This window comes from Bufo bufo, chromosome 1 (genome assembly GCF_905171765.1).
Source record: "Bufo bufo chromosome 1, aBufBuf1.1, whole genome shotgun sequence".
In the NCBI taxonomy this organism is placed as follows: Eukaryota; Metazoa; Chordata; class Amphibia; order Anura; family Bufonidae; genus Bufo; species Bufo bufo.
Genome location: NC_053389.1, coordinates 790,965,502 through 790,991,177, shown reverse-complemented (window position 1 = coordinate 790,991,177; position 25,676 = coordinate 790,965,502). Strand labels below are relative to the sequence as shown.

Here is a 25,676-nt window from a genome sequence, read left to right as displayed (position 1 = left end):
TGCAATAGATAGTAATGATGTGATCACGCCTGAAATATGCTGTCATGGCTGAGCAGCCCAAGAGGAACAGGGATCAGGTTTGCATCATTACTATCTATTACAGAGCACAGTTCCTGCTCTACAATTGATTGTAATGGTGAGATCCTGGAAAGCTCAGCACTTTAAAGGGAAGGCAGTATGTAGTGAGCACAGTATGTAGTGTGGCCACGTTCCCTCAACTTCGCAGGCAGCTCTAGAAGTGGTCTCACATTCTAGGTTCTACTAACAATATTTATCCCCTATTGACAAAATAGCAAAAAAGTATCTAATTGCAGAGGGGTCTCAACCTAGGATCCCGAGAGATCATCAGAATGGAGGTCCCGAAGTGCTCTATGAGAATGAAGAGATGGTGTGCATGCATGACTACTGCTCCATTGACTTTTATGGTACTGTCAAGTGAAGCACTTGCGCTATACTCTGCGATACGATAGAAGTTAATCAGGTACTTTGCTTCTCCCCTGCTCTGTGAATATAGGATACGTATTGTTAGTGGAGAACCCAATTCAAGGCCAAAAGTCTGTAGCTCACCAGTGCATTAGTTGTAGTGATTCTCATCATTAATGTTGATGGGTCAATGTTTGACTTCTGTGAACCCTGCCAGTGGTGCTAGAAAAGTGACATACCTCTGCTCTGTTCAGGGAGGGGGCAGTATGGTATCTGGAGAAAGCAGAGCATAACCAACAATAGGCAAAGGTGTTGTCATCACTCCAACCACCCAAAACTGACTGACTTCCACGGCTAGCTATCCATTTTTTTTTTTTTAATAGCTACGAGCCTTAAGCTACATTCACACAACCGTGTGTGTTTTTTTCTGTCCGCAAATTGCAAATCCACAAAAAAAACGGATGACGTCCGTATGGCATCTGTTTTTTTGCGGCTCCATTGTAACAATGCCTATCCTTATCCGCAAAATGGACAAGAATAGGACATGTTCTATTTTTTATTTTTTTTCCCGGGTCTACAGAACAGACATGCGGATAGCACACAGTGTGCTGTCTGCATTTTGAATGGGTCTGCATCCTATACACAAAAGGAATGGACACGGAAACAATACATTCGTGTGAATGTAGCGTTAGACTGATAGAACATAGAATTTATATAATGAAAAGTTTGAAAAATGTCCTAAATTCCCATTAGGAATTATTATCACTTAATAAATGATAAAATAACAATATCATATTTAACAATTTGATGTTGAAGCCACAGTTGGTATATTCCTACTGACTGACTCCGACAGTTCCACTTTTATGGCACTGCTGCCATTGATGGGGTTCCCAGTGGTTGGACCCTGCCTATCGGAAATGGATGGCATATCCTAATAATATTCTCCTGTGTGTGTTGATAGGAAAGACCCTTCGATTCATCTATTATATAAAGTGATGATTTATTGCTAGGACATGCCACCATGTTCTGGTCACTAGGAGTCCAACCTTTTAGACTCTCGCTGATCCTGAGAACAAAGGGACCAAGGCCGCCTGAAGATTACTCAGATGTGTATTTATCCATTTCAGCTGCACTGGTGACACTCAGAATATATCCTCATTTTACGTTGCACACAGTTTTTTTTTTTTTAAACCCATCTATTTCAGTGGAAGGTGTAAGCAGACTTACGGTGTGGATGTCTGCTGGGAAACAGTATTGGGGGTTTCATTGTCCACCCTGAAACACAGATACCCTGAACATCTATAGAAATGTGCTGAAGAAAGAGGCCCACACTGTTGAAATCAAAACTAGAGATTTTTATTTAAATCTTCAAATATTATTATATACTTTTTTTTTTAAGGAGATCTCACTCTACAGTAAGAAAGTTCTTCATGTCTGTTCTGACAATCTTTACGCTCAAGCAACAGACATATCAGTTTTTACATAACCCCAGAACACACATCTTTGTAATCCATAGCTGGAAAACTGCCAACCATACCAGGTCCGCCTCTACGTGTTCAGCTGTGTACAAACATAGCAGCATGAGAGAAATGCATGTACTGGAAGCTTAAGAAGCAGTACGTGATATGGACTGTGTCCTGACTGACAAGCACTCCAGTCCCCAGAAATAACCAATTTTCTAACTTCGACTAATGATGAGTGTAGAATCTGATAACAGGAATCCAGGCCCAAGAGACATTCAGTAACTGCTGCAGCATTGCATCGTTCTGTACAGAAGTGAAGTCAGATTACTTGTTAACAGTGAAGGCCTGCAGCCCCGTGATAGCTCTGCCCAGGATTAAGGCATGGACGTCATGAGTGCCTGAAAAGAACAGAACAGGAATATATAGTAATATCACAAGATTCATAACCTCCCCTATGGGTTTCCTGTGCAGCCAGATCCACATGATGACTTCTGTTCAGCTGTGAGTTGCAGTAATAATAAAGCATTACTGGGCTGCACCCTCAGTGTTTCCTATTGGTAAGCAATGCGTCTGCATGGCTGTAATGTTACCACAATTCTCTAGGAAACAAAAGTCACTGATTTACCATGGTCCCAGGCCCTCATACTGATGTTTGACAACCAGTGTTGGTCCAGTAATCCCACCACCCTATTACTGAATGCCAGTATGGTTTTTCTCACCAACAAACTCTCAGTCGCAGCAGTAGTCAATATCAACACTTTAGGCCCTTAAGGTTACAGCGTAGGGTTGTATTTTTTAGTGCCACTATTTTGGGGTACATATAATGTACTGAAAAACTTTTTTTTGAGGGGGAAAAAATGGTGCCTTTTCTGGGGCATACACCGTGCAGTATAAATAATGTATAATTACAAAGATAGAGTTCTATAGTTCTTTTATGATTTACTATTTTTGCACAATAAAAACACTTGAAAAACAAAAAAAAACTTTTCCCCCAGCATTCACTGTGCAGGATAAACACATAAATTTTACTGGTGATCATACCTAGAGAGACATACTATTAGGCCCTTCATCTGACAAGTCCTAACAGGCAGAGGTTGGACCTACAGGGCTCTCTTTAGGCACCCACTTGCCAGGGAAATCCATTGACCTTTCACAGTCATGTCACAGGGGCATCAGTGGGATAACCAATCTAATTGCTTCAACTATTGGTATCTCTGATCCTGGGCGCTGCAGCAGAGTGTAAGCTGTAATACATAGCGGACACCTACTGTTGATGCTGTTTGTACAGCTCCTATGCCCACATCAACCCTGTGCCATATAATTACAGCCATTAACTACATAGCACCAGTGCCATAAATCTTCACCGTGTGGCACCGAGGGGTTAAGCATATTTTTACAATGTGATAATTGGATTTTTGTACTTACCGTAAAATCCCTTTCTCGTTTAATTCATTGAGGGACACAGCACCATGGGTATATGCCCAGCTACCACTAATTTCGCAGGAGTTCCAAAGATCGCAGGAGTTGCCACTCTGTTCCGCAATTTCCTTTGGTGCAGCTTTCGACGATAAGAATAGTTAATCCTTTACTGTAGAGATTTTCTTCTGTATGGCCATACAGTATTATCGGAGGCTTTTCAATGCAGGTACATCACTTGTTTTGGTGAAACAAGTGATGTACCTGCATTGAAAAGCCTCCGATAATACTGTATGGCCATACAGAAGAAAATCTCTACTGTAAAGGATTAACTATTCTTATCGTCGAAAGCTGCACCAAAGGAAATTGCGGAACAGAGTGGCAACTCCTGCGAAATTTAAACCAGCTTGCTGTATGGAGCCACTGAATAAGCCGGCAAATATTTAAAGCTCCATTGAAGCAATAGGGAGACAGCAGACGCTAGATGGTAAGCCAAACATCGATTTTAAAGTTTTCTCCAATCCAAAGCTCATATCGAGCTTAAAAGGATATGCTATAAAAGACTTTTCACATTATCAGGATTCCTGTGGACACTTTATGAACATATTGCGCTCCCAGTGAATACACCTACAACATTTTCAGTGACATTGTTTCCCAAATTGGGATAGAGCGCTAGAAGATAATACCCCCTCTTTCCCAAATAACAGCATATACTTGAAGTTTCTTGGTGTGATATATATTATTGAATTTATCGACACTATTGAGTCATATGAATATAGTGTTGATCATATCTACCACAATATATGTGATTGTAATGTTGTATATTATTGCTACATTGTTCTTATAAATTTTATTACTTGTATTTTATGGGGATATAATAAATATTTTCTGCACATGTCAATTTGGTTGCCAAGTGTATGAGTGCTCGCTCATTACTCTATTACTACATTTGCCTTTAAGAGAGGGTGGGGTGATTCCCTCTATATGAGCTTGCAGCACCATACCTTAACTACTTGCTAGTGAGCCACCACAACCTACCACTTTTTTTTTAGATATCAAAAAGGTTGGCTCCGCCCAGGTGGGCTATACCCTCTCCACAGACACTAGGCTAATCAGTTTGTACCAATAGCAGTAGGGGAGAGAAACAAAAGCGAAGAACCAACATGTCCTGGACTGGGAAATGAAACAACAGCCTGGTGAAAGAAAGAGAAAGGTGGGATCTGGGTCCCCCAATGAATTGAACGAGAAAGGGATTTTACGGTAAGTACAAATATCCAATTTTCTCGTTGATATCATTGGGGGACACAGCGCCATGGGACGTCCCAAAGCAATCCCCGAGTGTGGGATAGAAATCTCATGCAAAAAGTAGGGTTCACAGGTGCAGAAAAACCATGTGACCCAACAAGACCAGGAGAGACCCTAGCATGAAATTGTTCCAAGGAAAAAGGAAAAATATGGGAGACCGGCAGGATCCCAAGGACAAGTGCCTGGGAAACAGGCCTGCAAAAAGGAACAAAGGGAAACACCCAGCTCCACCCAAGGTGGGAAAAATAAAGCGCTAGAGGATAAGGAGCAAGGCCAGATGTCCTGCACGAGAACCAAGAGTGCACTAGAGAGCCTGAGGAAGGATCTAGAAGAGCCAGGGCTCCCCCTGAAGAAACAGGAGAGTAGCACAGCAACGTCAGTTGGTAACAACCTGGCGCTCTGGATTGTCTCAGACCAAAAGCACAGACTGTTCGTGGCCAACCACATGTAAAGGCCAGGGTAGAGAGGAGACAAGGAAGTACTTGAGGCTAAACGCTTGAGAGAAATCATAAAGAAGACTCACATGTGAAAGGAGCAAGCCTCCTTCCACAGCAAGGAAGGTGGGGAAGGGAAACGCCCTATCAGAAGGTGGAAACCCCTTCCTGCCAGAGAAAACAGCCAAAGGATGAACAGTTCTCCAAACGAGGGAAAGCTCCGTCCCAAAAGTGACCAATACGTAGCAATAAACAACAAGGTACCAGGTACTTGACCAACGGGGATGGGAAGAGCGGTTAGAAACTCAAGAGGGCAACAAGTCTATGAGGACCCAGGAAGGAAAAGGACCAAACCGGGCCCAAAGAAGCAGCTGTCATACAGAGCCTGTGCCATGCCATGGGTAGCTTCCCTGGAAGGGTGCGGCCAGCCAAATGGTCTAAGAATGATTGGGGTCAGGGACTCCAAGCAGGATTACCCAGTCAGGGGCTCAAGAAGGGTCCACAGAACCGGACCACCTAAGGGCAACAAAAGCCAGAATATCAAGGAAACAACAATTGGCCATGGTTGACCAACCATCCCAAGTGTAGTGACTAGCAAACTGTATAACACTGTCCCAGAAGGTGCAAGTACAGCAGCCTGGATTTTGGAAAAGAATTACCAGACATCCATATGTCAGAAAGGATGCAGAAGTCGGCAGGGGAAGCCAGGAGAGACTACAGTGGCATGTAGAAACCAGCTACCAGCAGAGTACAATGAAACCCCCAAGGAAGGAACTGACAGGTGCAGACAACGGCCAGGCCCAAGGGAACGGCCCTTCTGTCATGTGACACAACTAATCAGAGAACATAAGGGAGTACTAAGAACACCCGGACCATGGAAGAACTAAGGGACCATGTCCTATACCAAAGCAAGCAGCGGAAAATTCCACCCACCGGGCAGGTGTGTGGCGCTCACTAGTCCTGTCACAGCCATATCAGAGTGGGACCAATGGTACCAGGTACATACGGTAAGTGGGATGGTTGACAGATACAACACCCAGAGACGGTACAAGTACGCCACTGGAGGGGGGGGGGGTGGAAATAGGTTTCCAGGAGCATGCTGGAACCAGGAAGGATGGGCGAGTATTGCAGTTGGGGATGGTACGTTGAAGAAGGAGCAGCCTGACGCCAGCCCACAGTAAGCCCAGAAAGAGTCGTGCAAGTGCCGATAGACCACAGTTTGCCAAACAGGGCACAGAGCTGGAGATGGTACGAAAAACTCATCTGATGAGGGAGTAAAACGGCTATGTGGTACACACTAGACCTAGGATGGTGGAATGGCGTCAGGAGCTGCGGATGGAGCCCCTGCGATAGTGCTGTCACCCTGGCTGTAAATGGAAAACTAGCAACCAGAAAGGTCTGCCGGATACATCTGGAAGTGGTATGAAAGACTCCCTCTGAGGGGGAAAGCGTACGTACCTGGGGCACCACATAGGCACGCCGGCGTGCTAATGGCCTGGCGAGGGCACCAATACACACTGGAGAGTCAGCAAACTGCCGTACCTCAGTGGAAGGTAAGTACCTACAACCAGAGGGGTTCCACAAAGGATTCACTAAAGGGGGGAACCCATCACGGGGAGAAGGCGTCCCCCAGTGGACAATTGTCTCTGACCACTCCGATACTGCTGTATGATGGAAGACAACCTGGTGCTCTGCTCAGAGACAGAATAGGTGCAGATTGGTCCCCAGATGAGGAAAAAGGAACCTGAGGAGATTCCCTCAGAGCTAGTCCTGTTCTCTTTGACCACCCATAGAGATTCTGTATGGTGGAGGACATCCAGCGATGACCCGAAACTGTTGTAGCAGCTGGTGCTCACAATGCTTCGTACTTCTGTAGGAAGAATATCCAGTATGATCCCTGTACTCTGCCAGGACTGTGCCATGTAACTCTATGAAAAGAAAGTACAGAGGCAGTAATAACGCAAGTACCCCAGGTGTAACGCGGCTGCGCAGCATGCAGTAGTACTTCGTAGGGTTGACAAAGAACAAACCTAGCGTGCCAGCCAACAACATGCCAACGGCAGAGGGGGAGTAGTTGTCTGGTGCATAATAGGACTGGGAAGTCTTGTTAAATAGTGTGTCAGGCAATGAAGTAAAAATCATTCCTAGTACAGAGGCAATAAGAAGACTTGTTCAGGAGGAACTGCACCTTTTGTCAGATCTGGCCAGGCCAGGCCAGCCATATACTGGATTTAACAATTGCAACTCTACTCCGCCCAGGAAGGGGGGGGGGGGGCGGCTAACAAATGGATACCAGGTATGCATATGCATGCTAGAAGCAGAAAAGAGAGTGATGAATACAGCATCAGGAGATGGAAACAACACTCCGCGGGAATGGGGGGCTACATGATTGCCTATCACAGATAAGAGCCAGGGAAGGGAGGGAAATGGCAATAATGCAGGAGCCGTAGGGGCCAGATTGTACCAATAGGGCACAGCTCTTGCAGATACTACAAATACTCCGCCTATAATAGGAGTAATGTGGCTGCATGGTGCTCATTATAATGAGAGTGGAACATAGCTACAGCATCTGGAAATGCTACAGTATTTGGAGACGGTACAGGTACTCTACCAATAGGGGAGAAATATGGCTGTGTAGTGCAGACTTAAAACCAGACAGGTGTAATGGGTACAGCATCTGGAGATGGTACCGGAACTCCACTTAAGAAGGAAGCGATGCCTGCATGGTGCGCACTAGAATCACAGAGGTGCAATGGCTACCGCATTAGAAGATGGCATCTATACTTTGCCTGGTAAGGGAGAAATAGGGCTGCATGGTGCATTATAGAACCAGACAGGTGTAATGGCTACAGCGTCTGGAGATGGTACAGGTACTCTAACTATGAAGGGAGCAATATGGCTGCTTGGTGCACACTAGAACCAAACAGGTGCAATAGCTACGGCAATTAAAGACTGCCTCTATACCTCACCTGGAGGGGGAGAATATGGCTGCATAGTGTACTGTAATGGCAACAGGCACTCACTCTGGTGAACCAGAGCTCCCTCTGTATATATGGTTTCATGTCGCACGCTAGAACCAGAATTGATGTTTTGGCTCCCGTGCCTGGCGGGGAACACTCTCCGGCTAGGCGGGTGTGTTGAATATAGCCCCTGGTACAGAGAAATAGCTGCAGTGCTGGGTACAGCATTTGGCAGTGGTACAAGTCCCGTCCCTCCCCACTGTTAATGGGAAGGTGTATTTACCTGGGACACCACGTAGGTGTGCCGGCATGCTAAACACGTGGCTGGCTGACTTACCTGTGTGCAGCCAGGGGAGTGCCATCCGAAAGTCCACTAGAGGGGATACCAACCCTGGAGAGGAGAGGTTCCTCAGTGGACATTTGTCTTTAACCACCCAGAGAGAATCTGTATGGTGGAAGACCGCCGCCTGGTGCTCTGTTTCCGAGAGAGAATCGGAGCAGAGGTTTCCCCTGGGCAGCGGATGGAATGGCAGGGAAGGATTTGTCACCAGCCTCAAACCTGTCCTGGGAGTGACCCGAGGATGCCGAGGGGGATAGTTGTGACAACCCGAGGTCGTCAGCGGGACCTATACCTGAGAGGGCAGAGGTGGCCACAATGTGGGCAGGCAATCGGTGCAGCGACTCTGCCATAGATTAGGAGAGTCGGACAGGATTCTCTATGGCTTGGGACAGGGAAGAGGCCCATTCAGGAGGGACCGACACAGAAGGGTAGGCCAGGGTGTCAAGAGAGGGCCTGGGAGCTACTGCGCACAAATAGCGACAGGCTGACCGCGTGGCAACCCTTTAGCGCAATGGGCACACGTAATTACGTGGCGACCCCAAGGGAAGGCAGAGGGCTGAGGGGGAGTCTGGAAAAGGAAAACAACGCCAGCCAGAGGCTGTCCTACCAGACCCCAGGTGCTATGTCCTGAAGAGGAGCTGCAGAGGAGACCAGGGAGGTTGCAGGAGAGATGGCATCTTCTTCTTCCAGGGAGAGGTTCCACCCCCAACAGAAAGCCTGCGATTGGCCGGGATAAGAGGATAGGGTAGCTCCTCCCAGAGGCCGGGAGGGGGCCACTGAGAAAGCCTGGGAAACCTAAGAGGGTGGCTGGAAGAGCGTGGCCTAGCAGGCCCAGAAGCCGGGGCCTCGATTTATGAGGTGGTCGGCAATGGAGCGCCGACAGCGGGCGAATCATGGCAGCCTGCCAACTAGGTGAGGAGGGGGAAGGGACGCCTTGGGAGAGGCAGTTCGGGGCAAACGGAGCACCTGGGGCCCGGGGACGGGCTGGGGAAAGAGCGGCCTAGTCTCGGCAGAAGCCGGGGTCTAAAGTAGCGGGGAAGGTTGGGGAGGGAGTGGGGAAGGCCGCGGAGGAAGCGTGGTGGCCAGGGAGGAGAGAATGGAGGGAAAGGACCACCAGGACCCCCAACAAAAGTGGAACCCACCCCCTGGCCACGAGAGGCACTGGGACTTCTTGGTCAGGGACGAGGAAAGTACTTACCATCCGACGTCTTCGGGCGTCGCAGGGTCACCCCTTCGGCAGACAACACTTACGTGGGAATGCCGGATATCCACTGCGGATGCATTAATGGGGGACTGAGTGACTGGCGATGGTACCCGAGTACACGCCTGCAGGGGGTGCAACTAAAGTGGTAATCCATGATGGAGCCTCATCCTACAACAGGTCGAGGCCTGCAGAAGAAGGAAAAAATAATAAAAATAAAATAAAAAGCAAAAAGACCTGCAAAAAAAGAGCAGGTAATGTCTGCCTCCTACAGACACTAGACTAAAACTGAATAGCCTAGTGGCTGGGGAGAGGGTATAGCCCACCTGGGAGGAGCCAACCTTTTTGATATCTAGTGTCGTCTCATAGTGGTAGCTGGGCATATACCCATGGTGCTGTGTCCCCCAATGATATTAATGAGAAATTTTTGGACTCCCCTACAGTTATATAGACTTCCAGTGTCTACGAGCGTCCTGCTATGTACCTACCTTCATACGTGTTTACAGCCTCCAGGTTCATGACATGTCTGATGATATGGTATTCATCAGAAATCCCATTTCCTCCCAGCATATCCCTGGCCTGACGGGCAATGTCCAGCGCTTTTCCACACGAATTCCTCTTCAGCAGGGAGATCATTTCTGGAGTAGCTCTACAAATATGTTATAAGGAGAAGAAAATTTACTATGCATCTGGACACTGCCTTCTAAAGTTGGTTTCCCTTCTGTGCCTCTCACCATCAGGATATTAAATGACAAAATTGTAGGTACATGCAGCCGCCACTAGGGGGTGCGCGCTGTGTACAAATTTATACAGCTCCCAATAAGATCAGGGTACGCTGTATAAAATCCATTTGCCATGAGCTCCGTCTAGTGGCAGATACAGGTTGAATGATAGTACAGTGGAAGGTAGAGGAGCTCCAAAAGATGGTCACTAGTTTATAGTACAATGATTTCTGGCCCCCTGGTAAGAATCTTTGTTTTTGGGGGGGTTGCAACTCCCTCAGTGACATCTCATGCAGAAAGCAAACATCTACAGTGTATAGCGGACAGAACCACAACAAAGAAATCTGGAACCTACTTGTCCTCATCCTTCAGGCGTCCAAGTTGCAGACACGCCTGCAGGCCAATGGTGATTTCTGTCAGCATATCTGCCATCTTCTTCTGTATAAGCTGGTTTCTGGCAAGTGGCACACCGAACTGAATCCTGTCAGATCAAAATAAGAATATCATAGCACAAGCCCAGGTGTCCTATGTGACAGACAGATCACAAGCTCCCAGTATTACAGCGACAGCTCTATCTATTGGCAAACGTATCTATGACAGTAACAGCTCACACAGGGCAGAGAGCTTTATCATGTGCCCCCAGTAAATTACATACCTATCCAATGTATACTGTCGTGCTGTATGGAAGCAGAACTCTGCCGCACCCAGTGCCCCCCAAGATATTCCATAACGGGCATTATTGAGACAACCAAAGGGTCCCTGAAAAGGAAGAGGGATATGAAACAATATGCGATATAAAGAGTAATAAAAGGACATTTTTGTAGTAAGTAGGTAGTAATACGAGGCGATATAGGAAAGGTTATATGGAGTAATAGGAGGAGCTATAGAAGGGGTTATATGGAGTAATAGGAAGAGATATAGGAGAGGTTATATGGAGTAATAGAAGGAGATATAGGGAGAGGGCTCCTGTGAACAAGGAAGACATAGCAGAGCTGGAGAGGGTTCAGAGGAGGGCAACTAAAGTAATAACTGGAATGGGGCAACTACAGTACCCTGAAAGATTATCAACATTAGGGTTATTCACTTTAGAATAAAGACGACTGAGGGGAGATCTAATTAATATGTATAAATATATCAGGGGTCAGTACAGAGATCTCTCCCATCATCTATTTATCCCCAGGACTGTGACTGTGACGAGGGGACATCCTCTGTGTCTGGAGGAAAGAAGGTTTGTACACAAACATAGAAGAGGATTCTTTACGGTAAGAGCAGTGAGACTATGGAACTCTCTGCCTGAGGAGGTGGTGATGGCGAGTACAATACAGGAATTCAGGAGGGGCCTGGATGTATTTCTGGAGTGTAATAATATTACAGGCTATAGCTACTAGAGAGGGGTCGTTGATCCAGGGAGTTATTCTGATGCCTGATTGGAGTCGGGAAGGAATTTTTCCCACCTTAAGTGGGGGAAATTGTCCTGTACCTCACAGGGTTTTGTTGCCTTCCTCTGGATCAACTTGCAGGATAACAGGCTGAACTGGATGGACAAATGTCTTTTTTTGGCCTTTTATACTATTTTAGGTCATATGAAGTAATAGGAGGAGATATAGGGAGAGGTTATATGGAGTAATAGGAGGAGATATAGGGAGAGGTCATATGAAGTAATAGGAGGTGATATAGGAGAGGTTATATGGAGTAATAGCAGGCGATAAAGAGGGAGGTTATATGGAGTAATATCTCACCCCCATGCCTGACACATTGGGGAGGAGGTTTTCTTCTGGAATTTCAACATCTTCCATTAAGATCATTCCGGTGGCTGATGCCCGTAGAGAGAATTTGCCTTCTATTTTTGGGGTGGACAGCCCTTTGGTTCCTCTCTCTATAAGGAAACCTCGGACTCTGCCATCTTCACACACAGCCCAAACCACACATAGATCAGCGATTGGAGAGTTGGTGATCCTATGGATATAAAGGTATATACGGTCTTGAACATTACATACTAGTACACCTCTAATATTTACTAGCGATCACCATTGGTTTACATGCATCATGTGATATGTACTGATGGACTACAGTGCATTCGGGAAGTCTTCAGACCCTTTCACATTTTGTTACACAGCTGCCTTGTGCCAAAATAAAAAAAGTTTTCATCCATCATTCTGCACTCAATACTCCATAATGAGAAAGTTTCAAAAATTTCAGATGGACTTAAGTATTCAGACCCTTTGCTATGACACTTGACACATAGTTCTGGGGGCCTCCCATTTCTCTTGATCATTTTTTTATTTGTTCTACACCTTGGAGTCCACCTGTGGTAAATTCAATTGAATGGACATGGTTTGGAAAGACACATCCCTGTCTATATAAGGTCTCACAGCTGACAATACATATCAGAGGAAAAAGAAGCCATGAGGAGGAAAGAACTGCCTATAGAGCCAGAGACAGGATTGTGTGGAGGAATAGATCTGGAGAAGGGGGACAAAAAAAAAAAAAAAAAAAGTCTGCTGCACTGAAAGCTCCCAAGATCACAGTGACCTCCATAATTCTTAAATAGAAGAAGTTTGGAACAATTAGGACTCTTAATAGAGATGGCCGTCCCACCAGACTTTTGGGGAATTATCAAGGAGAAGGCCTTTGGTAAGAGAGGTGACCAAGAACCCAATGGTCCCTCTGGCTGAGCTTCAAAGTCTCTGTGTGCTGTGTGGGAGAAACTTCCAGAAGGTCAACCATGACTGCAGCACTCCACCAATCTGGGATTTATGGCAGAGTGGCCAAAAAGAAGCCTCTCCTCAGTATAAAAAAACAAAAAATGTTTGCAAAAAAGCACCTACAGGACTCTCGGATTGTAAGAAACAAGATTCTCTGGTCTGATGAAACCAAGCCTAAACTTTTTGTCCTCAATTCTAAGCCTCATATCTGGAGGAAACTGCTCATCACCTGCCCAATATTATCCCTACAGTGAAGCATGGTGGTGGCAGCATCATCATGCTGTGGGGGTGTTTTTCAGTGGCTGGGACAGGGAGACTGATCAGGGTTGAGGGGAAGCTGAATGGAGCAAAGTACAGAGATATTCTTAATGAGAGAACCTGATGCATAGAGCTCTGGACCCAAGACTACGTTGAAGGTTAACCTTCCAACAACACAATGACCCTAAGCACACAGCCAAGACAACACAGGAGCAGCTTAGGGACAACTCTCTGAATGTCCTTGAGTGGTCCAGCCAGAGCCCAGACCTGAACCCAATCTTACATCTTTGGAGAGTCCTAAAAATGTCTGTCCTCTGATGGTCCCCATCCAACCTGACAGAGCTTGAGAGGATCTGCAGAGAAGAATGGCAGAAAATCTCTAAATCCAGGTGTGCAAACCTTGTGGCATCATCCCCAAGAAGACTGGAGGCTGTGATGACTGCCAAAGGGGCTTCACCTAAGTCCTACGTAAAGGGGCTGAATACTTATGTCAATGCAAGGTTTTAGTTTTTCCTGTTCAATAAGTTGGAAAAGATTCTAACATTCTGTTCCGACTTTCTCATTATGGAGTACTGAGTGCAGAATTATGGGGGAAAAGGGTGGAAGGATCCAAAGACGTTCCGTCTACTCATTGCAGTTATTACCAGTAGTAACCATAGAACAGGGTTGTTTGTACAGCTGATGAAGCAACAGTTACTTCCCTTACTATTCCCCCCCCCCCCCCACACCTCCTACTGTATTTTTTTTGTTTTCTCGTGTTAAGAAAATGTAACCCAATAGAAACATGTTGATGAAAAATAACAGGGATGTTTGTGAAGACAGGGTCGTACCAGGTCTTGGATCCATTAAGTGTGTAGGTTTTGCTGCTTGGATTGTATCTAGCTCTGGTTTCCATTCCAGATGGGTCACTGCCATGATTTGGTTCTGTGAGGCCGAAACATCCGAGCAACTCTCCTCTCGCTGCCATGAAAATGTTACTTATTGAATGGATATAAGAGGAACATCTGATACTGCACATGATAGCACCAACAGCAGCACAGACACTACTACACCATGACAGTCATCCTCAGAGCAGGGACTAATTGTAGACAATAACATTCTCAGGTAGGATCTAGTACTACACTGTAACAGTCATCCTCAGTGCCGGAAACATCTACTACCCTGTGACCGTGACCTACAGTACAATGCAGGAATACTACTACACCATCCTCTGTACCACAGCGACCACTAATACACCGTGACAGTCATCCACAGCACAGGAACTACATCTACCCTGTGACAGTCATCCTCAGAGCAGGGACTAATTGTAGACAATAACATTCTCAGGTAGGTTTTACTACTACATTGTAAGTCATCCTCAGTGCTGGAACTACTTTCCTGTGACAGTGACCTACAGTGCATGTACTATTACACTGGGACAGTCATCCATAGTGCAGGAATACCACTACACCATGACAGTCATTTGTACCACAGGGACCAGTAATACTCTGTGACAGTCATATTCAGCGCAGGGACTACTGCTACACTGTAAAGCCCCATTTAAACGTCAATGTTTTGGACAGTGATTTCCATAAGTGATTGTGAGCTAAAACAGGAGTGGAGCTACACAGACATAAGATATAAGGGAAAGATCTGCACTTGTTCTGTGTTTCGGCTCAAAATCACTAACGTGTGAATGAGGCTTAACAGTCATCCTCAGCACAGGGACTACTACTACCTCATGACAATCATTCTCAGACAGGATCTTCTACTACACAGTGACAGTCATCCACAGAGTAGGAGCTATCACTACATCATGACAATCACCCACTTACACACAGCACAGGCACTACTACTACACCTTGACAGCCACCCGCCGCACACACACTACTACATCATGACAGCCACCCACACTACTACACCATGACAGCCACCCACACTACTACACCATGACAGCCACCCACACTACTACACCATGACAGCCACCCACACTACTACACCATGACAGCCACCCACACTACTACACCATGACAGCCACCCACACTACTACACCATGACAGCCACCCACACTACTACACCATGACAGCCACCCACACTACTACACCATGACAGCCACCCACACTACTACACCATGACAGCCACCCACACTACTACACCATGACAGCCACCCACACTACTACACCATGACAGCCACCCACACTACTACACCATGACAGCCACCCACACTACTACACCATGACAGCCACCCACACTACTACACCATGACAGCCACCCACACTACTACACCATGACAGCCACCCACACTACTACACCATGACAGCCACCCACACACACTACTACACCATGACAGCCACCCACACACACTACTACACCATGACAGCCACCCACACACACTACTACACCATGACAGCCACCCACACACACTACTACACCATGACAGCCACCCACACACACTACTACACCATGACAGCCACCCACACACACTACTACACCATGACAGCCACCCACACACACTACTACACCATGACAGCCACCCACACACACTACTACACCATGACAGCCACCCACACACACTACTACACCATGACAGCCACCCACACACACTACTACACCATGACAGCCACCCACACACACTACTACACCATGACAGCCACCCACACACACTACTACACCATGACAGCCTCCAGCCGCACACACACACACTACTACACCATGACAGCCTCCAGCCGCACACACACACACTACTACACCATGACAGCCTCCAGCCGCACACACACACACTACTACACCATGACAGCCTCCAGCCGCACACACACACACTACTACACCATGACAGCCTCCAGCCGCACACACACACACACACTACTACACCATGACAGCCTCCAGCCGCACACACACACACACACTACTACACCATGACAGCCTCCAGCCGCACACACACACACACACTACTACACCATGACAGCCACCCACACACACTACTACACCATGACAGCCACCCACACACACTACTACACCATGACAGCCACCCACACACACTACTACACCATGACAGCCACCCACACACACTACTACACCATGACAGCCTCCAGCCGCACACACACACTACTACACCATGACAGCCTCCAGCCGCACACACACACACTACTACACCATGACAGCCTCCAGCCGCACACACACACACTACTACACCATGACAGCCTCCAGCCGCACACACACACACTACTACACCATGACAGCCTCCAGCCGCACACACACACACTACTACACCATGACAGCCTCCAGCCGCACACACACACACACACTACTACACCATGACAGCCTCCAGCCGCACACACACACACACACACTACTACACCATGACAGCCTCCAGCCGCACACACACACACTACTACACCATGACAGCCTCCAGCCGCACACACACACACTACTACACCATGACAGCCTCCAGCCGCACACACACACACTACTACACCATGACAGCCTCCAGCCGCACACACACACACTACTACACCATGACAGCCTCCAGCCGCACACACACTACTACACCATGACAGCCACCCACCTCACACACACACACACTACTACACCATGACAGCCTCCAGCCGCACACACACTACTACACCATGACAGCCACCCACCTCACACACACTACTACACCATGACAGCCGCACACAGAACACACACTACTACATCATGACAGCCACCCACAGAACACACACTACTACACCATGACAGCCACCCACAGAACACACACTACTACATCATGAAAACCACCCACCTCACACACACTACTACATCATGACAGCCACCCACACAGTAGGGCACTAAGGCACACCATTACCCAATCTAGGAAGATATTTTTGCTTCTGCTCCTCTGTTCCGTACGCGTAGATCGGATGCATTACCAGCGAGGACTGAACGCTCATGACGGAGCGATAACTGCTGTCCACCCTCTCCACTTCTCTGGCCAGCAGCCCGTACGCCACATACGATGTCCCGGCACAGCCGTAACCTGGAGGAAGCAGCAAGTAACAGTCAATGTGCAGCTGAAAAGACTGTCCTGGTCACATAGATAAATGTGTGATCTGTTACCTTTAATAGTGGACCCCAGGACACCCAATCCTCCCATCTCCGATATAATCTCCCGGTCAAACACTAGGAACAAGAACCGTGGTCAAGTTATACGACGCGGGAAGACGTCACTGCGGGGAAGGGGGATCGGTACCTAGCACTTCTACCTTCCTGACGGTTCGCCATCAAAATCCGCGGCATGAGCCTCTCCTGGCAGTAAGAGCGGAAGCTGTCCCGTATCATGATTTCCTCCTCTGTCAGCTGCGAGTCCAGGCAGAAGGCATCGCGCCAATCAAACTGCACCCGGGCTGTGGTACAAATACAGACACATGAAGATCATTACCCGCATGATGAACAGGCCAGCAACTTCTTCTATACTTTGTGTTTCTGTAACTTCCCTTTCTAAAGATATCTGCTTCCTGTCAGTGAATGGGATCACAGGTTTGCATCCAGCCCTGCTAACAGCTGAGGGTTTTGTACAGCCTATCAGTCTAGTGCCATCCTCTGATAAGTAACTATACCAACAGCACAAATCTCTTTCTCGTCCTAGGTGGTTTGCCACTATGTATCGGTGCTGGAATCCTTACTAAGGATTGTCTAGATCAGAGATCAGTAACCTCCAGCTGTTCAGAAACTACAACTCCCAGCATGCTCCACCCTTCTGTGCAACGTAGAAGAACAGTTGAGCATGTTTGCATGCTGGGAGTTGTAGTTTCACAGCAGCTGGAGTGCTGAAGGTTTCTGATCCCTGGTCTTGGCCGAATACACTAACAAAGCCTCACCTGCACAAGGACAACAAGAATATTTACGGTCACTGACAGCAAGCAGAAATCTTGGAGGTGTTGAATAACTGTTGCACAAAGTATATTAGGAAGTTGCAGAATTTTGCTTTATATACCGTGGACGAGTCCATTAGCTCTTTTGCTGCGGACCCATTTAAGGGTCACCGAATATTTTTCTTCCAGCTCCCCTCTCCCCACACAGAAACAGCACCGCAAAATAAAACTTTTCATTATAACAAAAAAAATGTGAAAAGGACTTTATAAGGATAATTAAAGAGCCTCTGGCAGCAGGGTCAACCCTATTAAAGCAGGCATATTGACCGATAGGGTTGATCATGCTGATGAAAACGGTATCTTTTCTCTGTAGCTTGCAGCACTGTGGAGATCTCATTACTTTTATCTTTAAGCAAATCAGGCAGTTGGGAGCACTGAGGGACGGGCGTAGCTCTTGGAGCACTGCAACAGCTACACCCCTAGTGCTCAGTACTCTCCCACTGTGTCTGAAGTGGAGGAGTGCAGCTGCAGGGAGGATGAAAAGGCACAGGTGCATCTCAATAAATGAGAATATGCGCGTGCACCATTAGACTGGGCTGTTACAGCGCAGCTACCATTACACAGGGCTATTACCGCACAGGAACCATTCGACTGGGCTATTACAGCGCAGGCACCATTAACCAGGGCTATCACAGCGCAGGCACCATTAGACTGGGCCGTTACAGCGCAGGCACCACTAGACTGGGCCGTTACAGCGCAGATACCATTACACAGGGCTATTACAGCGCAGGCACCATTAAGCAGGGCTATCACAGCGCAGGGACCATTAGGCTACATTCACACAAACGTATTTTGTTTTCGTGTCTCTTCTGGGTTTTTTTTGCAGTTGGATGAGGACCCATTCATTTCAATGGGTCTGCAAAAAATGTGAACATCACACCCGTGTGCTGTCCACATCCGTATGTCCGTTCTGTGGCCCCACAAAAATAATAGAACATGTCCTATTCTTGTCCATTTTGCGGACAAGGATAGGCACTGTTACAAAGGATCAGGACATCCGTTTTTTTGTGGATTCACAATTTACAGACCGCAAAACACATACGGTCGTGTGAATGTAGCCTTAGACAGGGCTATGATACCTGTCAATCACAGAGGAGGGGGAAGTGTGTTGAGAACTGGGGTGTCGCGGTAGCAGTGCTCCATGAGCTACGCCGGCCCCTCGGTGCTCCAACTGCCTGATTTCCATACAGATAAAAATCCTCATATCTCCACAACGTTGCAACCCCCAGATAAATAAGGCCAACCCTACCAGGCAATAGGCCAGGTTTATTAGGGTTGATCATACTGACAGAAGCTCTTTTATGCTTTTTGACATTATATTCTAGGCTTGGCAATAGTCAATATGTCCTGGGATGTGAAGGGGTTAAGCGATGAAATGGTAAAACAAGACTTACACTTTGCAGATCTCTGTTCATTCTGCGTCTTGAGGTCTGTAATAGGGAACATACAACTACAAGTCACAGCCTCAGTAATGTGACCGCTCCGGCGGTAATTAGTACAGCATTAGGCCTCATGCACACGACAGTTCCAGTTTTTGCGATCCGCAAAACACGGAAGCCGCCCGTGTGCCTTCCGCAATTTGAGGAACGGAACAGGCGGCCCATTGTAGAAATGCCTATTCTTGTCCAGAAAAAACGGACAAGAATAGGGCAGGTTATATTTTTTTGGCGGGGCCACGGAACGGAGCAACGGATGCGGACAGCACACGGAGTGCTGTCCGCATCTTTTGCGGCCCCATTGAAGTGAATGGGTCCGCACCCGAGCCACAAAAACTGCGGCTCAGAACAACGGTCGTGTGCATGAGGCCTTAGGCTGTATTCAGACATGACAACCTCTGTAGGGATTAATGTGATAGAACTCTTCCACCACCTTGTGGAAAAGAGGTGAAATACAGCATCACAGCATTACATTCAGTCAGATGATCCACGGTCAAACTGGAAAATGCCGTCTCACCGACTGTGCTGAGCAGGCGGGCAAAAATGCTATGTCCAAGGGCCCGACGGCAGAGGTAGACCACAGCTGCCACCCTTCCCTAGATAACAACCCCATTGGAGCCCTCATCATTATGTATCTCACATTTCAGAGGTATTACATTTTTATATCATATGTCATTAAAGGGGTTGTGCAAGAATGGGGTGGGGTGGGGGGTGTTGAGGCTCCCTCGGTGAAACATCTAGTTTGACACCTCGACAGTGACCGGCTCTCCCCTTATGTCATGACAAATGGTCACATGACGCTAGAAGATCTGGCAAGGGAAGGGGGCGCAGCGGAGCGTCGCAGGCCGGGAGGAGGAGCGGGGAGCAGGCTTCCCTTTACAGGTCCGGCCAAGTGGGAGGAGGTTTCCCAACTCCAGGAGTCTAACACAGGATAGGCCACCACTATCTGATCGCCAGGGGTCCTTCACCCCACACATCTGACTATTTGGGGTAGCACCAGCTCCATCCACTACACAATGGATGGAGCTATAAAATTCCGGCTCCAGAGCTACTGCAGGTGTCCATCCCCCAACCATTAGATATTGATGGCCTATCCTGAGGTAGTCAATAGTAAAGTCCTGGAGAACCCCTTTAAGCTTTATTGACATATACTATGGTCCTGATCTATCAGTTCCGGGGTCAGCTACGCCGATCTCGATAGGATCTCATCATATATTAAATGGCACCCCTTGTCACTCCCCTTTTTTCGGTGAGGACAGCGTAAGAACGCCGGTTGCGACTAAAACCCCCCCCCCCCCAAAAAAGACAGGTTTTGCAACTTTTAACACCAAAAAACTGGCAAATACGGAATGATAAATCCCCCCCCCCCTTTGTTTTTCAAGTTCTCACCTTCTGAATTATCTCTGCTTGCTGCCAGTGAATAGAAATACCTTTTACATCCAGATGCAGAAAATCCACCCTTGCAGCTGAGGCTTCCCTTCCTAGGCTGATAGGTTGTTACAATGTATCAGCGCAGGGAAAACATATCAGAACCGCAGAGAGATGTGAGCTGCTGATGAGTTTACTTTACACATGATTTTCAAAACTGACAATAAAAGGAAGTATTAGGTCTGTGCGGATCCCCCCAACACACACAAAAAAAATAATCATATTCACTGGCAACAAGCACAGATATTGAAAATAGTATATAACTGAATATTCAAAAATTGCAGGCGTTGTATTACCCTAAGCATGGATGCTGCATCCATCAGATCAGGAGACTCTGCCAGTGCCGCCGGATTACAGGACGCTTACCTCTCTGCTTGGCGGCAGTGCCCTGTGCCCGGGCTGCGGTGATGCTGAAGCCACGCGTCACAGCTCTGAACAGACGAAGGGGGCTGCACGACAGCGACATGACGATGAAGACCCTGCAAATAATTTACTACGCGATCAGACAGTCCATATAATGTACAGATTTGTCCTATAAACCGGACCCCCCCACGGTGGATACGATTTTAAAGAGGAAACTGGACAACCCAGGGGATCGACCTGCAGATCAACCACCCACAACCGGACGCACAATTTGAGTATTTTAGGGGAGTACGTAGTAAACTTCCATTTATCTGTAATCTGATAATCCAGCACTGGGCGAATATCGTCCCGGTTGTGCATTGCCTAGTGATGCAGCGCCGTTCCGGGGGCTTAGACTTTCTGCATTGTTATTTTGCCACCAATGCCAGATTATCAGATATTCCAGACCATCGGATTCTGAAGTAAATGTTTGTGTCATCCATGATACTAGCTGTCCCTTCTTCACCAATCAGATGCATCCTCCCAGGCCTCACCCCCTGCTCCAGCCAATCAGATGAGGGGAGTATTAATACTGACCGGGAACAGCTGAAGCCTTGGAATGTCCAATGTCCAGCCTCGTGATCGACATGCCCACTGGATCAGGGCATGCTGGGAGTTGTAGTGTCGCCACTTGCAGACATATGGATCAATGCTGTAGAACTACAATACCCATTATCCCAAATCTCCACGTCGCATCACACAGTCCTATATGTAATCATTATCCGGCGTTTACCCAAATGTGCAGAACTTTCACCTGCCTCCGATCGGAGATGCCGCCGCCATCACTGAGCACATCTTTATATATAATAAGCCTTTATGAGGATCATTATTTAAAGGGGAAGTGCACCTTAGCAGTAACCCCTTAAGCGCTGCTCTGCAATTACAACTCCCAGTAAGCCCTATTGGTCCATGTTGGGAGTAGCAGTTACACAAAAATAAACCGTTTTGTCAGAAGATAACCTTAGTGTATAATCTCAGGGCACATAGAAAGCAGCCCAGTCCTGGAAGACATGCTGGGACTTGTGGTACTACAACAGCAGGTATCACGCCCCATATAGACGAAGCCGTGTGCAGTTCTGCCGCTCACAGAGTCTCCCTAGCCGTGCACACACAGGACAGAAAGCAGTAACACACAAACTACAACCCTCACCTTCCGCGGCTTCTTCTTGGCAGGTTATGAAACTGACGGCGTAGCAGCGCCACCTGGCGGACGAGTTTGCGCGTCGCTGATTAATGACGTCACTGACAGGCTGAAGACGCCATGTTGAGTGTAGTGAGCGGCTAAAGGACTTTCTGGCGTCACATGGTCACGTGACATAATAAAGTCACTTGGCTAATATACTACTTTGTCAGAGACATGACGTTTATGTCAAATTACAAGAATGTCAGGAAGCGTTATAGGCACGACCCAGTTGTCCATAAGAACCAATCAGTGAAGAAGAATTGTGTATAGTAACCAATCAGCACAGTGGTTGGCAGTAGGGACCAATCACATGACTGCTTTTATGTTTCAACTTGTCTTAGAAATATGAAAGCTGTTATATGATTGGCTGTTGTGGTGACACGTTTAAATGTATGAGAACCTCCTCTCCGCAATGACTAGTGATACAGCTTAACCCCTTAGTGACCAGTCTGTTTTGGGCCATACAAACCAAAGGTTTTTTTTCTCTCCAGTTTTTCATTGTCGCCTTCCGAGCGCTACACTTTTTTTTTTTCTATTTAGCCGTATGAGGGCTTGTTTTTTTGCTGGAAAAGTTATGTTTTTTAAAGGCGTCATTTGGGGATAACGTACGGTACTGATTTACTTTTATTAACTCTTTCTGGGAGGAAGATGGGAAAAACAGCATTACTGCCACTGAGTTTTTATGTTATAAATTTGGCGGCGTTCATTTTTCAACATAAATAACATGATAACTTTACATTCTGCGTCAGCACGATTACAGCGATACCAAATACATCGAGTTTTTTTTCTGTCTTCCTACTTATGCGCAATAAAACCCCTTTTTTTTTTAAAAAAAGAAGAAAATGTTTTCCATCGCCGGAAAGTGACAGAAACACCACCGAAATGGATTGGAAACACCATAGGGGCGATGTCTGGATGCATCTTGGACTCCCAGGTCGCTGCTGGGAACCATGTTGTCCGAGTTGTACGCCACTTTTACAGACTGACAAAAATACGCACAAAACCCCCCCAAAAAATAAATTTTACAGGAAAAATTGTTAGGAAACATTCTTTCCTGTATATTCAATTGTATATAAAGTGCAAGTGCTGCAATAAAATTACAAGGAAGAGGCACTCCGATACAACCTGTATGTCACATAATGGAGGGCCTCATTCACATTGTGCTACAATAGTTCAGGTAGTGGGACTCCTACACTCATAAAGCCTATGCAGTGAAAGGGCTGCCAAAAATTACAAGGAACCGGCAGTACAATACACTCTATATTACACATAAAGGAGGGCATCATACACAGCCTTGAAATATTATGATTGATGGCCTGCTGGTGACCCTCAAAAACAATTGGAGCAAGGGCCTGCTGCTGATCTGACCATCTAAAACATTATGGGCGGTGGCCTGCTGCCGCATTGGTGACTCTAGATAACCTCTGGGCGATTGCACATCCCCGTGACGGCGACGATCCATTCGGATGTCTGCCCTATCAACTTTCGATGTTCTTTTCTGCGCCTACCATGGTGATCACAGGTAACAGGGAATCAGGGTTCCATCCCGGAGAGGGAGCTTGAGAAAGGGATACCACATTCAAGGGAGGTCAATGGCTGAAATCTGATTGGGTGGAGAGGGTGGGTCAAGTTATTAAAGCAGAAAAATCTAAGTAAGGCAGGAGGCGCACAGCAATTACCCACTCCCAACCAGGGGCGTAGCTAGAAATGAATGAGCCCCATAGCAACATTTTTTTATGGCTGGGGGGGAACACTGCCCACCAATGATTTTAATACGGGAGGGGGGAGGGTACACTGCCCACCAATGATTTTAATACTGGGTGAGGGGAGGGCACTGCCCACCAATGATTTTAATACTGGGGGGGGGCACACTGCCCACCAATGATTTTAAATAGGGGGGGGGAGAGGGCACACTGCCCACCAATGATTTTAATACTGGGGCAGAGGGCTGGTGAGAGGCACTGGGGGCTGATGGAGAGGCACTGGGGACTGGTGAGGCACTGGGGGCTGATGGAGAGGCACTGGGGGCTGGTGAGAGGCACTGGGGGCTGCTATGAGGCTACTGGGGCCTGCTATGAGGCTACTGGGGTCTGCTATGAGGCATGGGGCTTTTATCTGAGGTTTGATTGGGGTCATTCATATTGGGGTCTGAGCTGAGGTGTGATCTGAGGTCTTATTGGGTTCTTATTAACATTGGGGGTATGATTGGGGCTGTCAGCTGAGGTCTGATTAACATTGGGGGTCTGATTGGTGGTCTGACCTGAGGTATAATGAAAAATATTTTTTTCCGGAGCAGCTTGGAGAAAAAAGGCCTCACAGTATGCCACACTCCTTCTGCCCGGCCAAGCCAGCCAGCACCCCTGAGGCCAAGCCAGCCAGCACCCCTGAGGCCAAGCCAGCCAGCACCCCTGAGGCCAAGCCAGCCAGCACCCCTGAGGCCAAGCCAGCCAGCACCCCTGAGGCCAAGCCTGTCAGCACCCCTGAGTCTTCAGAACTGTAAGTAAATTATATATAAGGGGAGCTTATAATATGAAAGAGACGAATTATGTCAGAGCTGCTCTTCACCTACACGTGCATCAGCACTAGATATATACCCCTTACTCTCCCTAATACCCAAACTACACAGGATACATATCCCTACCTTCTGTCTAATACACTTACACACCCCACAATATGTTCTTTCACCTTCTTGTGTTACAGACCCCTGTACAATTTAACAATCTTCTTTAAGGGTCCATTTACACGTCCCTTCGCGGTATTAAAATCATTGGTGGACAGTGCACCCTTCCCCCCCTCCCCTGTACCAAAATCATTGGTGGGCAGTGCCCCCTCCCCCTTCCAGTCCCAAGTATTAAAACAATTGTGACTGCTGCGACCCCTATAGCTACGCCAGTGCATGTAAGTATGCTGCAGAGTAACTGACCATGGCAGCCAGGACTTCAGTAGCGTCCTGGCTGCCATGGTAACCGATCGGAGCCCCAGCGTTACACTGCTGGGACTCCGATCGGAACTGCCGCTGCCACCAATGATGGGGGGGGGGGCACACTGCCCACCAATAATTTTAATACGGGGGAGGGGAGGGCACACTGCCCACCAATGATTTTAATACTA

The 25,676-nt window shown here is 47.4% G+C and overlaps 1 protein-coding gene across 1 annotated transcript; it reads right to left on the bottom strand.

Annotated features, from left to right (window-relative positions):
- Nucleotides 1-1,809: 1,809 nt before the first annotated feature.
- GCDH (glutaryl-CoA dehydrogenase) lies at nucleotides 1,810-22,584 on the bottom strand. Its single transcript, XM_040414984.1, has 12 exons — nucleotides 22,533-22,584; nucleotides 21,347-21,459; nucleotides 19,511-19,546; nucleotides 17,448-17,588; nucleotides 17,302-17,364; nucleotides 17,051-17,221; nucleotides 14,058-14,187; nucleotides 12,004-12,220; nucleotides 10,920-11,023; nucleotides 10,620-10,745; nucleotides 10,031-10,191; nucleotides 1,810-2,284 (listed from the first exon to the last, which is right to left on the bottom strand). Exons 2-12 carry the CDS (start codon nucleotides 21,444-21,446, stop codon nucleotides 2,211-2,213), a joined length of 1,323 nt encoding a protein of 440 aa, XP_040270918.1. The 5' UTR covers nucleotides 21,447-21,459; nucleotides 22,533-22,584; the 3' UTR covers nucleotides 1,810-2,210.
- Nucleotides 22,585-25,676: the final 3,092 nt, after the last annotated feature.

Bases quoted from the DNA above. Each gene is read 5' to 3' on its own strand.
- GCDH (XM_040414984.1), bottom strand. From the start codon at position 21,446: ATGTCGCTGTCGTGCAGCCCCCTTCGTCTGTTCAGAGCTGTGACGCGT. The intron at 10,192-10,619 runs GTAGGTTCCAGA...ACATATTTGTAG, and splicing joins CGCCTGAAGGATGAGGACAA to AGCTACTCCAGAAATGATCT. The intron at 2,285-10,030 runs GTAGGTACATAG...TGTTCTTTTCAG, and splicing joins GGCTGTAAACACGTATGAAG to GCACTCATGACGTCCATGCC.